General features: G+C 40.7%; 1 protein-coding gene across 14 annotated transcripts in view; it reads right to left on the minus strand.

Moving 5' to 3' along the window:
- The window catches only part of TMEM232 (transmembrane protein 232), a 263,478-nt gene that overhangs the window by 191,752 nt on the left and 53,519 nt on the right, over positions 1 to 18,207 (minus strand). For all 14 annotated transcript variants that reach the window (XM_019965506.2, XM_070794118.1, XM_070794124.1 and 11 more), the window contains one exon: positions 11,084 to 11,238. In XM_019965506.2, coding sequence (XP_019821065.2) covers positions 11,084 to 11,238 — 155 coding nt within the window. The remainder of the gene's footprint in view (positions 1 to 11,083; positions 11,239 to 18,207) is intronic.

Genomic DNA, 18,207 nt, shown 5'->3' on the forward strand with positions numbered 1-18,207 from the left:
TAAAGACTCCACCAGAAAATTACTAGAACTAATTAGTGAATATAGTAAAGTTGCAGGATATAAAGTCAACACACAGAAATCCCTTGCATTCCTATACACTAATAATGAGAAAACAGAAAGAGAAATTAAGGAAACAATTCCATTCACCATTGCAACAAAAAGAATAAAATAGGAATATATCTACCTAAAAAAACTGAAGACCTATATATAGAAAATTATAAAACACTGGTGAAAGAAATCACAGAGGACACTAATAGATGGAGAAATATACCATGTTCATGGATCGGAAGAATCAATATAGTGAAAATGAGTATACTACCCAAAGCAATTTATAGATTCAATGCAATCCCTATCAAGCTACCAACAGTATTCTTCACAGAGCTAGAACAAATAATTTCACAATTTGTATGGAAGTACAAAAAACCTCAAATAGCCAAAGCAATCTTGAGAAAGAAGAATTGAACTGGAGGAATCAACCTGCCTGACTTCAGGCTCTACTACAAAGCCACAGTCATCAAGACAGTATGGTACTGGCACAAAGACAGAAATATAGATCAATGGAACAAAATAGAAAGCCCAGAGATAAATCCACGCACATATGGACACCTTATCTTTGACAAAGGAGGCAAGAATATACAATGGATTCAAGACAATCTCTTCAACAAGTAGTGCTGGGAAAACTGGTCAACCACTTGTAAAAGAATGAAACTAGAACACTTTCTAACACCATACACAAAAATAAACTCAAAATGGATTAAGATCTAAACGTAAGACCAGAAACTCTAAAACTCCTAGAGGAGAACATAGGCCAAACACTCTCTGACATACGTCACAGCAGGATCCTCTATGACCCACCTCCCAGAATACTGGAAATAAAAGCAAAAAAAAAAAAACAAAAAAAAAAACAAATGGGACCTAATTAAAATTAAAAGCATCTGCACATCAAAGGAAACTATTAGCAAGGTGAAAAGACAGCCTTCAGAATGGGAGAAAATAATAGCAAATGAAGCAACTGACAACTAATCTCAAAAATATACAAGCAACTCCTACAGCTCAATTCAAGAAAAATAAATGACCCAATCAAAAAATGGGCCAAAGAACTAAATAGACATTTCTCCAAAGAAGACAAACAGATGGCTAACAAACACATGAAAAGATGCTCAACATCACTCATTATCAGAGACATGCAAATCAAAACCACTATGAGGTATCATTTCATGCCAGTCAGAATGGCTGTGATCCAAAAGTCTACAAGCAATAAATGCTGGAGAGGGTGTGGAGAAAAGGGAACCCTCTTACACTGTTGGTGGGAATGCAAACCAGTACAGCCACTATGGAGAATAGTGTGGAGATTCCTTGAAAAACTGGAAATAGAACTGCCTTATGACCCAGCAATCCCACTGCTGGGCATGCACACCAAGGAAACCAGAATTGAAAGAGACAAGTGTACCCCAGTGTTCATCGCAGCACTGTTTATAATAGCCAGGACATGGAAGCAACCTAGATGTCCATCAGCAGATGAATGGATAAGAAAGCTTTGGTACATATACACAATGGAGTATTACTCAGCCATTAAAAAGAATACATTTGAATCAGTTCTAATGAGGTGGATGAAACTGGAGCCTATTATACAGAGTGAAGTAAGCCAGAAAGAAAAACACCAATACAGTATACTAATGCACATATGTGGAATTTAGAAAGATGGTAACAATAACCCTGTATACGAGACAGCAAAAGAGACACTGATGTATAGAACAGTCTTTTGAACTCTGTGGGAGAGGGAGAGGGTGGGATGATTTGGGAGAATGGCATTAAAACATGTATAATATCATATATGAAACGAGATGCCAGTCCAGGTTCGATGCACGATACTGGATGCTTGGGGCTGGTGCACTGGGATGACCCAGAGGGATGGTATGGGGAGGGAGGAGGGAGGAGGGTTCAGGATGGGGAACACGTGTATACCTGTGGCGGATTCATGTTGATATATGGCAAAACGAATACAATATTGTAAAGTTAAAAAATAAAATTAAAAAAAAATCAAAACTGAAAATTGATGCACATAGAAAATTTCCAAATTGAGGTTAGACATTTAAATATAGCACTAGCTTTTTGTGAACTCATTGCAGTACACCAAGTCTCAATAACCAATATACTGACTTACTTCCACAATGCCATGAAATTAAACATGTATAAAGTAATTTATAAATATTATAAATGTCCATCTAAATATGTAAATAAAGAAATGGAGGCAGAAGTTTACTGGCTTGTCTAAAGTAACATAGTCACTTGATTCATTTTACTTTCTAGCTTTTCCTTTTCAACTTTTTTTCTTCTGTTTTTAAATTTTTTATTGGAATATAGTTGATTTACAATGTACAATGTTGTGTTAGTTTTTAAAATTAACGTTTAACTACATGGAGTTAAACATGACCAGACCAGGACTGCACTTCAGTGAGTCTGACTCCAGTCTAGTTTTCCTTCTAGACTAATATAAACCAACTAACATATAATAACCAGAGACTTCATAAAAAGATACCCATCTGAATGCCAGCTTATAGAAAGGTTAAAAACATCAGCATTTGAATTTTTGCCTAGGTTCTTATTCTTCTATGACCCAGTTATTATTTTAAAGGAGAGAATTAAAATGTCTCCATGTTGCAATCCTTACAAAGAGTTACTTGAAACTTTCAGTAGATATTTCAAAAAACACTGACAATGTCAAAAATCCACACAACTCTGAAGATGGGAAATGAAAAAGATGTCACTATCTTACAGGGAACTTCCTGTATGATATAAAAACCATAATATTTACGGAGCTGGAATAAGAACAGCAAGGAGGTGTAGCCACACACCACTTCCATAAAACTCAGCAGTCCTGATTCCCAAAAGTAAGTTAAAAGAAAAAAATTAAGGAAAAACATTATCTTTACTGTTTATCATGTTTTTCATGGAAATAAGAAAAGTACAGCCAATCCTATACTTGGAGATACTGAATTTCAAAGGACTCGCTATTTCTATGCTTCTTTATCCTCATCTCTCAGTATTTATGCAGAGACAGCAACCTTCAGAAGACAAAAAGTACAGAAAACAGTGCTCGTGGGGATGCGTGTGTAGGACGGGGACAGAGCGTGCTGTGAGTGCATCGTCTCTCAAAGCTTGACCAGAAGGCAGCAGGAGAATGCGAGGGGCCCTGGGGACATTCGCCTTTAACCTCTGTAGTGTGCATGGTGAACACAAACCTCTTGTTTTAAAAATAACAAATGCGTATGATTTTGTCCTAGTTCTGAAACAAGTAAAATAGAAAATGGAAGAGGAGGCCCTACCTGAGACCAGAAAAAAAAAAAACAAAAACATTACAGCAAGGGCTAGAGAGGTCAGTCTGAATACTAAGGGATGATCATGCTTCTGAAAACGATTTCTTACAGGAGCCGGAAGACATTTTTACAAGACTCTTCAGGCATCTTCAGTAAACCCTAGGAAGAAACAATAATGAAAAGCCTTGATACTGAGGTGAAAGGTGCAGTAGTTAAAAAAAGAGAGTGCCAAAAATTAAAATTATAAAAATATAATTCAAATTCATAATGAAGGCAGTTAAGCACCAAAAAAAAAAAAAAAAAGGCACTTAAAAAGGGAGCAAACTTGAAAAATTCTTCAGTAATTTACAGGAAGACAACCCCTGGCAAATTGAGATCCATTAATATCGAATTCCTGTTGAAACAACCAGATGTAAAGAAACAAAAATCTGAGAAACTTTAAGGATTTTAAAGCTATAAAGAAAATGTGACCCAAATGAAGGAAAATGCCTCCAAAGCCAAGAGGCCCAAAATTTGATTTAAAATGTAATGGTAGGCACATATGTGTGAAAGAAAAACCCTGGGCAGAGAGAGGCAGGCGTTAGGAACACACGTGAAGATGAGTAATCGGTGGAAACCCTCCTGAAATGCAGACCAGCGGCCACAGCCTCACACAGCGGGGGCGTCTCTCCAAGGAAAGCGGAGAAAGCGCCCGACGGCTTCCTAAGGCGCTCAGTGAGACGTCAGAGGAGGCATCCACCTCCTTGCTGCAAACCACAAAGATATTCCTAAAAGGTTCTGGATTGAAAATAAAACAGACAAAACAAAAGGGAGGCAGACTGGCTTTGGCCATCTCATAACAAGGATACGGTAGGGAACAACATAGCAACATTTAGACATTTCAAGAGGGGGATTAATTAAAAAAAAAACAAACTACGAGCATAGTAACCTGTCGCCACACAAAACGCACTTACACTTCTTCGGGGGAAAATACTGGCAACCGTTACACTCAGCCAAGGGTTGCGTGTAATCAGGGGCTCTCCTAATGAAACAGGTCACCTACATCCATAGTTAGAACTCTACTCGAGCCAGCCAAGAAAGGAATCGCATTTAACAGCTTACGAATGGAAAATCCTAGAATTAAATGACTGACAGTGAGTGGCAAGGGCACATTTTAGTAAGTCAACATTATTTTATAAATAGGACCTAAAAATTAAATACATACACCATTCTTGGAGAAAAACAAACATTTTAAGTAATGATTTAACCATAACATTATTGGACACTAACGACCACATTAACGGGCTAAGACGGTGAGTATTAGCATAAACAAACCAGTCTCATCTTCACCGCACACGGAAAAGAGAGCAATCAGAATCTCTCTCCTGATTTTGACCACTTAGGAAAGCTTGTTTAAAGAACACATTTCTCTTGCCAATGCCTGATTTCTGATACTCAGAAGAGATGAACTACAGAAAGATCTGGTCGTTAGCCTGTCTGCTAAAAGGGTTCTTTCTTCTGCGCACAGAGCTTCAGTCCCGGCATGCCAGGGAAGGAAGTCGGGGGAATGAAGGGATGAGTTGTCGACAGACCATGACGGCTGTTTCATCCGAGCGGGCCTCGGTGCTCCCTAACTGCCTGCTTCCATCCAGTCGGTCAGACACGTGGTCTGCCTGTGTGACAGGCTGGTGGTAATTAACCCCAGCAGCAAGGTCTTTCTTTCAGTCTTTGCGTTTGCTCTTGTTTTCTTTCTTTTCTTTTTTTTATTAATCATTGCAAATTAAGAGACCCTGTTTGGAGCTGCAACCCCCATGCCATGTAAAAACAGTCCTTATTAAATAATTTGAAGCTGGAGAATGGTATAATCATATTTATGCTGTAACCCTAGCAGCAGAGCATGACAGATTACTGAAGAGAACACACAGGTGAAGAGACCAGTTAATAAGCTAGCAGAGTCATGACAATAAGGGCCTGAAGCCCGGTGTCACAGTGGCGGGGGAGAGCGCGGGAAACAGGCCTGAAAGGGAGTCCGGGTGTCCAATTTGGTTAACTTGAGGAGAGGACATGTGTCAGGCATGGAGACAGAAATTCAGTAGGTAGGAGTCTGGGAAAAAAATTAATTCAGGTCTGAACTAGCAGGAAATGAAGGATTAGGGGGAGACTCGGTATAAAAAGTATCTTCATGTTACTTACCTTTCTTTGTGATGGCTATTACCTCTGTTTAACATGAACAGACGCTGTTCATGGAGGTTATGTGACTCAATCAAAATTAGACAGGTAGCCAGAGAAAAAACTCAGTCCTTACGATTTGAAGCTGAATGTTTCTCTCACTGTGCCATTAGGGAGCAAAGCATAAATTGTATATTTATCCTTGATACAGATAAATGTTTATATTTAGCTCAGAGGATTAAAGGATCAATGAGAAACCCAGGAAATGAGTCAGAAGACTGAGGACCTAACCTGACATCTCAGCTCATGAAGAATGAAGAGGATTAGTGGTGAAAACTTGCATCTGGATGGTTCTGGTTAGACTGTCACATGACATTATAATCACCAGGGTTCAGGGAGACAGACACTGTGGAGGTCAGCAACGAGGCCAGAAGTAAAGGCCTTGCTGGGCAGGGCTTTCTTTGTTCAATTTATTTCAATGCAAACACGAACACTCTACGTCTGGAAAACACTTGCCATGTTGGTGTAATTTTAAATTGTCAAGCATTTTCGGAATATGTTCACGATGCGATTAGATCGGCTATTTTGCTTTGGGAGATATAATTTTATAGGTTACATCGCTCTTTTGAAATGCCATGCTGCATTTCTCAGCAGTCCTCATTGGCTAATAATTCAATTATAAACACAATTCATTATTTTCATGTTGGATGAGAAAGCCTTTTGTGCTGGCTTGAGCTATCTCCCCAGAGCAAGTGGTGCAGTTTGTAAAAGGCCAGACCACAGGGTGGAGCATTCAGAGTAAGAAGTGTCATGCGACGTTTAAGCATATTTCATGGAACGCTGCCTTACAGCAGCTGATCTGCAGCACAAGCCAACCAAACTTCCGACGTGAAGGCTGGTGTGGGGCACGGGGAGGGGCTCACGCATTCCTGTTTCTCTAGTCTCCACCCTGCTTTACAATTCACTTCCTCGTGCATTTCCTTTCCTCAGTTTGCTCTGTCGCCCCCTGATCAGAGGTTGCTCTAAATCTGTGAGTCTCTCCTGGGGCCTTTTCACGCATCTTGGGCCTGCTCTTCTCCAGTCTCTGCTGAAACCACTCATTTCTGTGTCTTTCCTTTTGTGTGGTATGATCTTTACAAAGGGGGTTATGAGAAGTCGGGTGGGAAGCCGTGGGATGAATTACCTGTTGACGGACAGCATCAGAAATGGGCAGATGAGAACCACCAGCATTGGCCTGAGCACTTTAGCCACTATTAATTAAGAAATTTCTTCTGATCCATCAGTTAAATGGTCTCCCTCTGCATTTTACATCTCTGATCATTTTTCTACTGTGTGATACTGTACAGACATGCATGGAAAATGAAATGGCTTGTGTTACTCCTTGTAATAGTCACTTGCCATTGAACTTCAGGCCCTAACCAAAGATATCCTCTACCAAGTGTTCCAGTTCTAAGGCCCAGCAAATACTCAGTTCAGCTCAGTCACATCCGACTCTTTGCAACCCCATGGACTGCAGCACGCCAGGCCTCGCTGTCCATCACCAACTCCCAGAGCTTGCTCAAACTCATGTCCATCAAGTCGGTGATGTCATCCAACTATCTCATCCTCTGTCGTTCCCTTCTTAACAAAGTCCTAATTTACTATCAGGGTCTGAAGCCTCAGTATCTTTGTATAATCCTAAATATGTTTAGTCCACTTTAAAAATTTTTCACATGTACCTAAACTTCAGAGTAGACAAAATGAATAATAAAGTTTCTCCAGAAATACAAAAACATTTCTGGTTTGATTTTAGTGATTATATCACAGGTTGTTTGGTTTTTTCTGGAATTATAACTTCTTAAAAACTACATAGGTGGTCACATAAATAACAAATACTTTTAAAAAGAAAAGTTTTTTTTTAATACGTGGTATAATGTTATCATTATAATAACAGAAAACTTGCCTAATAGTCAAATTGCTAACTTAAAAAGACAAAAATTTTTAATGTCAATGGGTTATTTCTGTTTACTAGGGACATGATTTAAAAAGAAAGATTAAATTCTTTTCTTAAAAAAACAGTAAATAGGACTTTCCTTGTCGTGCAGTAGATAAGAATCCACCTGCCAATGCAGGGAGCACAGGTTAGGTCCCTGGTCTGGGAAGATGACACGCGCCACGGAGCGGACGAGCTGGGGCACCACAAATACTGAGGCACTCGCCACAATGAACGAGCCCCCTGCGGCAACTACCATAGCCTCAAAACCCTCCAAGCCGGCTTCAACCATACATGCACCAAGAGCTTCCAGATGTTCAAACTGCATTTAGATAAGGCAGAGCAACCAGAGATCAAATCGTCAACATCTGCTGGATCATCGAAAAAGCAAGAGAGTTCCAGAAAAACATTTACTTCTGCTTTATTGACTATGCCAAGGCCTTTGACTGTGTGGATCACAGCAAACTGTGGGAAATTCTTCAAGAGATGGGAATACCAGACCACCTGACTTGCCTCCTGCAAAATCTGTATGCAGGTCAAGAAGCAACAGTTCGAACTCGACATGGACCAACAGACTGGTTCCAAATTGGGAAAGGAGTACGTCAGGGCTGTATATTGTCACCCTGCTTATTTAACTTATATGCAGAGTACATCATGAGAAACACTGGGCTGGAAGAAGCACAGCTGGAATCAAGATTGCAGGGAGAAATATCAATAAACCCAAATATGCAGATGACACCACCCTTATAGCAGAAAGCAAAGAGGAACTGAAAAGTCTCTTAATGAAAGTAAAAGAAAAGAGTGAAAAAAGCTGACTTAAAACTCAACATTCAAAAAACTAAGATCATGTTATCCGGTCCCATCACTTAATGGCAAATAGATGGGGAAAAAGTGGAAACAGTGACAGACTTTATTTTTGTGGGCTCCAAATTCACTGCAGATGGTCACTGCAGCCATGAAATTAAAAGACACTTGCTCCTTGGAACCTAGACAGCATATTAAAAAGCTGAGACATAACTCTGCTGTCAAAGGCCCATCTAGTCAAAGCTATGGTTTTTCCAGTGGTCATGTATGGATGTGAAAGTTGGACCATAAAGAAAGCTGAGCACCAAAGAACTGATGCTTTTGAATTGTGGTGTTGGAGAAGATTCTTGAGAGTCCCTTGGACTGCAAGGAGGTCCAACCAGTCCATCCTAAAGGAAATCAGTCCTGGGTGTTCATTGGAAGGACTGATGCTGAAGCTGAGACTCCAATATTTTGTCAACCTGATGTGAAGAGCTGACTCATTGGAAAAGACCGTGATGCTGGGAAAGATTGAGGGCAGGAGGAGAAGGGGACGACAGAGGATGAGATGGTTGGATGGCATCACCAACTCAATGGACATGAGTTTGAGTGAACTCCAGGAGCTGGTGCTGGACAGGGAAGCTGGTGTGCTGCAGTCCATGGGGTCGCAAAGAGTCGGACACGACTGAGGACTGAACTGACTGAAGCCTGTGGCCCAGAGCCAGGGGCCACAATAAGAGAAGCCATAACAGTGAGAAGCCCCAGCACAGCTGGAGAGTAGTCCCCATTCTGCAACTAGAGAAAAGCCCCATTGCAATGATGACCCAGTGTAAATAAAATTAACAAATAAATTAATTTTTGAAAACAATAAGTATAAAAAACAAAACTATTCGGCAGTGCTCTTTTAAACAATTACCTTTTCCATTCCGTTACAGTCACTGGGTCTTACTATTTTTTTCAATGTACTCTGCTCATTCAGCACTGTCTGATTGTTGCCTTGCCCTCCCACACTTGATTTCCACAATGTCCTCCCAGAAAAAGAAAAGTCAGGATTCAGTGTCACGATGCCTCCAGCCTCCTAAGTAAGGCAGCCAGAATGAAAGCAGGGAAGTCAGGATTCAGTGTCACGATGCCTCCAGCCTCCTAAGTAAGGAGCCAGAATGAAAGCAGGGAAGTCAGGATTCAGTGTCACAATGCCTCCAGCCTCCTAAGTAAGGAGCCAGAATGAAAGCAGGGAAGTCAGGATTCAGTGTCACGATGCCTCCAGCCTCCTAAGTAAGGCAGCCAGAATGAAAGCAAGCTGATACACCGAAGAGAGCGCTGTGCTAGGCCCTGAGACCTGGTTCCCGTCACCACGGACTCTGTGAACTCGGCCTTGGTTTCTTCATCTGTGAAGTAAGGATAATCGTGTATAATCCCCCAAACCCCTAAATTTATAAAATACTAAGTTATTTTAAAAATCTTAAAGAGAAATCCCTGAGGGCTTCCCTGATAGCTCAGTTGGTAAAGACTCCAACTGAAATGCAGGAGACCCCTGTTCAGTCCTTGGGTCAGGAAGATCCGCTGCAGAAGGGATAGGCTACCCACTGCAGCATTCTTGGGCTTCCCCTGTGGCTCAGCTGGTAAAGAATCCGCCTGCAATGCGGGAGACCTGGGTTAGATCCCTGGGTTGGGAAGATCCCCTGGAGAAGGGAAAGGCTCCACTCCAGGATCCTGGCCTGGAGAATCCCATGGACTGTAGAGTCCATGTGGTCACAAAGAGTTGGACATGACTAAGCTACTTTCACTTTCAAAGACAAATCACTGAAAAATTAAATTAAATATTGATAATATAGTGAAAATGAAGATTGGTAAAAGAAATAATTTCTTGACTTTCAAAATTAGATTCTTAATCAGCCACTGCACTTATCTAAACATGTTTAGTTGGAAATTATTAGAATATTTTGAAAATAAACTTGACAACATTACACAATATTTACTTTTATATTGAAATATAATTTATTTTTATATCAAGTTAGAGTCTTCCAAGACTCTAAAATAGGCTATTAGACAAGCTTTAAGCTATTCTCCAGAAATCTTTACTTGATCTAGAATCCCCAAAAACATCCAAATGAAACTGGGAAAATAGTTTTTGTCCATAAGAAATGGACAAAATTTGTACAAATTGGTTGACATAGAGTGGGCTTGCCAGAGGCTTAAAAACTGTAATTAATTTTAAGAAAAATTTATGAATTTGCAAGTTGCTATAGCATGACATATTATTGATTGTTAGTAGTGGAAAAATAATTCAAATTCTCTGATCAGCCTCCAATACTGAAAGAGATATCCTCTGATCAATTTCCTCAGAAATACTCCTTTAAAATTCTTCTTTCCGCAATTGAACTCGTGCCCTCTTTGATAGTAATTTAAGACCTTTTTATCCCTTTTCAAATTACCATATGTAGAGGAGGAAACTAAGGCTTAACAGTCACTTCTGTTACGCTTTACGACTAAGGCATAAGGAAACAAACGGAGTCATAGCACACTCCCCCATGGGTAATAACTGTGCTTCACTGCTGTTAGATAACTTGAAAAGGAAAAGATGCTTAAAATTGTGGGAATGAAGTTATCAATAACAAATTTCCTTCGATAAAGACGAAAGGCAATACAAGTATGCTCATCTAGCCAAAAAAAGGTGAGAACAATTTATTGATGAAATGAACTAATACAAAATATAGAAACTGCCCTCGTCTTTGGAACTGAGATTATAAATTGTTTTCATAGTCAACTAAGGTGTGATTAACATTTAAGTACAAAGGTTATTTAACATTTAAACACAAAGGTTTCTCCATGAGTTACTCTGGATTTATAGGATCCCACTTACCAGGATTTCTTCTGAAGCTGTGTTTTACGAGAGATGAGATGTTCAAGCACCTTATTTAACTGGGGACTGTTCTTCTGAACACAAGTCCAGGCAGAAACACAGTGCCAGAGCAGGTGGCTAATTTCATATCCTTTCTCATTAAGTTGCAAATGTTCCTGGAAGTGAAATATGAAAATATGTCTGAGAAAGAGTTCTTTGACTTGAATAAACATGGAAATAAACTTTAAATGTTTTTTTCTACATCATGTTACATCAAGTGGAACAATTTACTCGAACACATTTTTAAAAGAATATGCAGTTGATCTGAGCTTCATATGTTTATTTTCACATGGATCCCTTGCGTACAGTGTTGTTCAGTCGCTCAGTCGTATCCGACTGTGACCGCGTGGACTGCAGCACTCCAGGCCTCCCTGTCCATCACCATCTCCCGGAGCTTGCTGAAACCATGTCCACCGAGTCAGTGATGCCATCCAACCATCTCATCCTCTGTCATCCCCTTCTCCTTCCACCTTTAATCTTTCCCAGCATTAGGGTCTTTTTCAATGAGTCAGCTCTTGGCATCAGGTGGCCAAGGTATTGGAGTTTCAGCTTCATCATCAGTCCTTCCAATGAATATTCAGGACTGATCTCCTTATTGACTGGTTGGATCTCCTTGCAGTCCAAGGGACTCTCAAGAGTCTTCTCCAACACCACAGTTCAAAAGCATCAATTCTTTGGTGCTCAGCTTTCTTTATAGTCCAACTCTCACATCCATACATGACCACTGGAAAAATCATAGCTTTGAGTAGACAGACCTCTGTCAGCAAAGTAATGTATCTGCTTTTTAATATGCTGTCTAGGTTGGTCATAGCCTTTCTTCCAAGGAGCAAGTGTCTTTCAATTTTATGGCTGCGGTCACGATCTGCAGTGATTTTGGAGCCCAAGAAAATGAAGTCTGTCACTGTCTCCATTGTTGCTCCATCTATTTGCTATGAAGTGATGGGACCAGATGCCATGATCTTAGTTTTTTGAATGTTGAGTTTTAAGCCAGCTTTTTAACTCTCCTCTTTCACTTTCATCATGAGGCTCTTTCTGCCTCATGCCATAAGGGTGCTTTCTGCCATAAGGGTGGTATCATCTGCATATCTGAGGTTATTGATATTTCTCCCAGCAATCTTGATTCCAGCTCGTGCCTCATCCAGCTCCACATTTCACACGATGTACTCTGCATATAAGCTAAATAAGCACTCTGTGACAGGCTGAAGGGTGGGATGGGGAGGGATGGGAGAGAGATCTGGGAGGGAGGGGACATGGGTGTACCTGTGGCTGATTCTTGTTGATGTTTGACAGAAAAACAAAATTCTGTAAAGCAATTACCCTTCAATTTAAATATATATATATATATATAAATGTGTGCCACAATTGGAGAGTCTGTGTGCCCCAACAGAAGGAAGATCCCGAGGGCCCACAACTAAGACCAGACTCAGCCAAATAAACAAATAAATAAATATTTTTTAATGTGTATTTTCACTCTAAGGACCAAAGTATTGCCTAACTGGACATGGTCAATGTCTGCTAAGAAACGATTTTAAAAGCCTACAAAATCAGAATGCGAATGAGTTATTTGTTTTTCTCTTAAAATGCTTCCCAACAGTTTCAAAGATTTAATTGATCTACTAAAGTAATTGGTACAAAGAAACAGATTTGTGTGTGTTTGTGTCCATTTATTTTTATTTTTTTAATATAAATTTATTTATTTTAATTGGAGGCTAATTACTTTACAATATTGTATTGGTTTTGCCATACATTGACATGAATCCGCCATGGGTGTACATGTGTTCCCCATCTTGAACCCCTCCCACCTCCCTCCCCATCTCATCCCTCTGGGTCATCCCAGTGCACTAGCCCTGAGCACCCTGTATCATGCATCGAACCTGGATTGGCGATTCGTTTCACATATGAAAAGAAACAGTTTTTAGACATAGCACTCCTATTGAATTTTTGTCAACAGTAAAGATTCGAATACACATCCTGTGATATGTACTCAAATCACTAATTTAGCTGGTATTTTATTCTTTTATGCACCAAAAAAAAAAAAACACATTTAAAGAGATTCCAAACAGTTTTATAATTCTCATTTACTATTTGAAATGGCATCAAGACTACAACTTAAGTTTTCATATTGTGCACTCATAAGAGAGAAGGCCAGAAGTTCATACATAAATTTTAAACGAAGACGTTTTAGTCTAGTCAACTGTTTAGTTGAGTCTCACAGATGTGGATTAATCTGCATTATGTCTGGGACGTGGGTGCTGGCAATAAAGGCAGGAGGAGGATACAGTCTCTGCAGGAGCGTTACTGCCTCAGGGAACCATCATCCACAGGAGAAGGGGAGACCAGGGGGTGTTTGGAATATTAGAATACCCCCAAAAAGCCTGTTCTAAAATAACATGAGACATCAGACTAAGATGTGTGGACTCCAGTTAATATACATATTTCATCCAAATAACTCAATGTTCTGCTTTGTGGTAGAGTCTCCCCCCAAACATGGAGCCCACATAACTGAAATTCTTTTCCCAAATCGCTCTAGAAGTCTCAGCCTGGACGCCTGACAACCCTCACGTGGCAGACACTCTGAATGCGTGTGTAGGCACATACGTTTTGAAACTTGTGAATGGCTTGATGAACAAAAACAATCAATACTTTTTTTTTTTTTTCAAATCATGTACATTGTGTGGCTAGAGACTATTCAATTAAGTCAAAAATTCTCTTTAACAAACTTATGTACCATCATCAGAGGAAATTTGCAAAAGCTTTTGGTAAAGAAATGATCAGGATTTAGATCCTGGAGATTTCAGCTTGATTTTCAATTTTATAGGACACCATTCTCACTTATCACTAAAATTGAAAAAAGAAGCCTCTGACTTCTGGAACTGAGCTGACATCAGTATGACTACAAACTGGTCTGCTGCTCACAGGCAGGTCATTTTACTCTGCTGGACATAAACTCACAGAATATCAACCTCAGACAACACGACTCTGATAAATAAACAAAGCCACTTGGTTTTTTTTCTAAGCACACACAGAAAGTCACTGTGCCCCCTACAAAACACCCAACCAGAACTGCCCCTACATCTGCCAGCATCCAATCTAAAGGGAACTCCTGTTTCCCTAGGGCCTCCCCCAACCTGCCATACCTGGAAATTTTCCAGATAAGTGAGGCTTATCTCTTATCCTTATGTGTTAAATCCTTCTATAATTCAAGCATTTACATGGACATCTTGCTAAAGTTTCTTCCCTGCTTTTATACTTTTTGCAAAAGAAAAAATGTATTTGAAAAACTAGAATGAATTAATATAATGATGATGATGATGTGATTTAATACCATCATCACGTATATCAACCACATAGTAGACGAAGAGGAAGCAGCGCTCTGAGGGCCGTAGGTGGTGTAGAGTTCTTTGCGTTTACACCAGATCAGTCCCACCCAAGGTGCGGTTGGCTGATAACTCCCATCTGCAAACAAACTGCTGACTAGAGTACATAAATAAAAATGTGTATTTTAAAACATAAAATTTAGCTGTTAATTTTATTTTCAGTCCAATTAGAAATGAATGCCTATACATAGATTTCTTTTTAATTTTTGTAATTCATATTATTGTAGTTTTAAAAAGTATCAGGCGCGGAGCACTGCATTGAATGACTCCCAGAGAACTGGAACTTTGTCTCTCTCGGGGTCAGTGTGGTTTTACGGCCACGTCCGGTAGTTCCTTCATTTCCCCCTGCCTGCTGCCCAGCTTTGGGCTATGCTGGTTTGCAGACTAGCACCCATACCCAAGGACAAGCGGAGGGATGCTCGAGAGGGAGGCCGGCCCCTGCAGGTGGGCAGGTGGCAGCTTTAATCAGCAGGGAAGCGTATATTCGAGGCTTCCCTTAGGAGGCTGCGTAGATCTCCACACCTGCCCTCCAGAACCTTATGGTTAGGACTTCCCGGGGGGGTAAGAATCCACCCAGCAATGCAGGGCAGGCAGGTTCAATCCCTGGTCAGGGAACTAAGCTCCCACATGCCACGGAGCGACTAAGTCACGTGCTGCGAGTACTGAGTCCACATCCCCCAGCTAGAGAGCCCCTGTGCGCTAACTCCTGGGGCCTGTTCGTCCCAGAGCCCCTGCCTCAGCCAGAGTCTGTGTCCTGCAGGGAAAGACCTCACATGCCACAGCACAGACCCAACTCAGTACAGATATAAAGCCCACCTACCAAAGTGCTGCCAGTATGCTGTTGGCTGAGAATTCAGATAACCACATCAGCTTGAATTTTGTGCAAATCTGAGAAGCTCTGAGTGTCTGACCAGACTTTTTGATAGCAAAAATGAACTCTGAAGCACGGGCTCTATTGTGACTGCTCAAAGACAGCATTTGGAGTTTTATCATTGCTTTCATGCATTTGGAAGATGGTTGTCACTGCCATGAAAGGACCTCTCAATACAAATGTGTTACCTAATAACAGGACGTGAATCACAGGGGAATGCTCCTAATTGTAAAGAACCTGTGTTTCAGTCTAACCCAATTCCTAGAAACCATTTATAATTACAGTACAACACAGAATGTTCCAAATTTAGACAACGCTTTCGGCTTACTAAGTACTTAAGGCCCTGGAGGATGAGACTGCGAATACATTTGAATGTAAAGCCTGTGTCTTTCGAAGGTTTCGTGAAACTATTTGTGCTTTAGGATGGATGCACCTAGTTAGTAAATGGTCTACTGCATTTTAGTTGAATTTGAATCTACCTTCTCCAAAGAACCATGTTATTATTCTCATGTGACAACTGTGCTTAACAAATTCAGCCTTGCTGGTGACCAAAGGACAGAGTGGAAAACTCAATCCAGTGTTCTGGCTCTGCAATCCACAGAGCCAATTAAAGTGCACCATTTGTCAAAGTCAATGGAAACCCTGTGTCTGGATCAGCTTGAAAGAACATTAAAAGGAGAAACAGGTTCCAGCAGCAGGGGAAAGGAAATTTCCTATTTTTATAAAGAACCAACACCCATACTGTGTGTATCCTAATGCTTATATCCCACAGAATTCCTTTTTTAAGTGATTTTTTAATAGCTCTTCGAAAACAAATAGTTTCTACTCCAATGCTTATAAAAATATTAAAAATAAAGTATTTTACAGTGGCCGAAATATGTTATCATGGGCCCTGTAGCATTACTGGAGGATAAGAGCTGTAAAAATAACTCCACAAATCCTCTGCTATAGCATATGAATAATAAAGAAGAGAGACAGGATGAATACAGATGTTACCTTTTATATTCCCAGTTTTCTCCCTTCTTCCCCCCTTTTGTTCCCCAGAAGTTGAGACAGATGAGTACTGAATGAGTAAATACTCAACTGAAGTGGGGAGGCTGGGTTACACTTACACCAGAGAAGCTGGGCGGACCCTGGGCGACAACACACGCCATCAACCACTGAATCCGCTGAACCTGCGACTCTCAGCAGCGCTGTGGCTACACGACCTTCTACATTCTTTACATTAGGAGGAAATGGGAGCAGGAAAAGGAGGGCAATAAGTCTGATAGGCTAAAATCTGTTATACTCTCTCCATGGAATCTCACACATGGAGCTGAGATAGTATTTAAAAAGACTGAAACTACACCGTCTGTTCTAAAATGTGGAAGAGCGCAGAGGCTTAGAGACTTGTCCCATCGTAAGCAGACAACGTTCTTTTCATGTGCTGACGTTCTTGCCCCTTTCAGCTCATCGAAAGCTGGATCTGAACTGCCTGAAAACAGTAGGCCTCCATGTCCTTTTGTGTGTCCTGCCGAGGCCGACAACAGCAGCCTGACTTAAGGAAAAGCAGCATCAGCCCTGAAAGTCGTGCACATCACGACTGTAACATGCAGGCTCTCAAGGTTTCAGTTTCTTAGTTGATTAAAGGAAAAACACTCAAATCACCACCACATTAGGGTTAGCACAATTAACTACATAATTAAGCACAATTATTGTCAGCATAATCATGTCCTTAGATGAGAATTATTATATTTAACTGCCTAAGTGAGTTCTTAAGTATATTTTTCAATAACTAGTCTACATTTGCACGGCTCTTACTAATTTATGAGCACATGCTTTTTTGCAGTCTTCACAACAGCCCTGTAGATTAGTTAGGGCAAATATGATGATGAAGATAGTATCTTTTTTAAAGGTCAGCAGACAGGGATTTAGAGAGTTTAATGGAACAACAGACTGGTTCCAAATAGGAAAAGGAGTAAGTCAAGGCTGTATATTGTCACCCAGCTTATTTAACTTAATGCAGAGTACATCATGAGAAACGCTGGGCTGGAGGAAGCACAAGCTGGAATCAAGATCGCCAGGAGAAATATCAATAACCTCAGATATGCAGATGACACCACCCTTATGGCAGAAAGTGAAGAAGAACTAAAGAGCCTCTTGATGAAAGTGAAAGAGGAGAGTTAAAAAGTTGGCTTAAAACTCAATATTCAGGAAACTAAGATCATGGCATCCGGTCCCATCACTTCATGGCAAACAGATGGGGAAACAGTGGCTGACTTAATTTTGGGGGGCTCCAAAATCACTGCAGATGGTGAGTGCAGCCATGAAATTAAAAGACACTTACTCCTTGGAAGGAAAGTTATGACCAACCTAGATAGCATATTACAAAGCAGAGGCATTACTTTGCCAACAAAGGTCTGTCTAGTCAAGGCTATGGTTTTTCCAGTGGTCATGTAGGAGGTCATGTGAGAGCTGGACTGTGAAGAAGGCTGAGAGCTGAAGAATTGATGCTTTTGAACTGTGGTGTTGGAGAAGACTTGAGAGTCCCTTGGACGGTAAGGAGATCAACCAGTCCATCCTAAAGGAGATCAGTCCTGGGTGTTCATTGGAAGGACTGATGCTGAAGCTGAAACTCCAATACTTTGGCCACCTGATGTGAAGAGCTGACTCATCTGAAAAGAGCTTGATGCTGGGAAAGATTGAGTGCAGGAGGAGAAGGGGACTACAGAGGATGAGATGGTTGGATGGCATCACCGACTCAATGGACGTGAGTTTGAGTAAACTCCGGGAGTTGGTGGACAGGAAGGCCTGGCGTGCTGCAGTTCATGGGGTTGCAAAGAGTTGGACATGACTGA

The sequence above is a fragment of the Bos indicus genome, chromosome 7, assembly GCF_029378745.1.
Source record: "Bos indicus isolate NIAB-ARS_2022 breed Sahiwal x Tharparkar chromosome 7, NIAB-ARS_B.indTharparkar_mat_pri_1.0, whole genome shotgun sequence".
Classification (NCBI taxonomy): Eukaryota; Metazoa; Chordata; class Mammalia; order Artiodactyla; family Bovidae; genus Bos; species Bos indicus.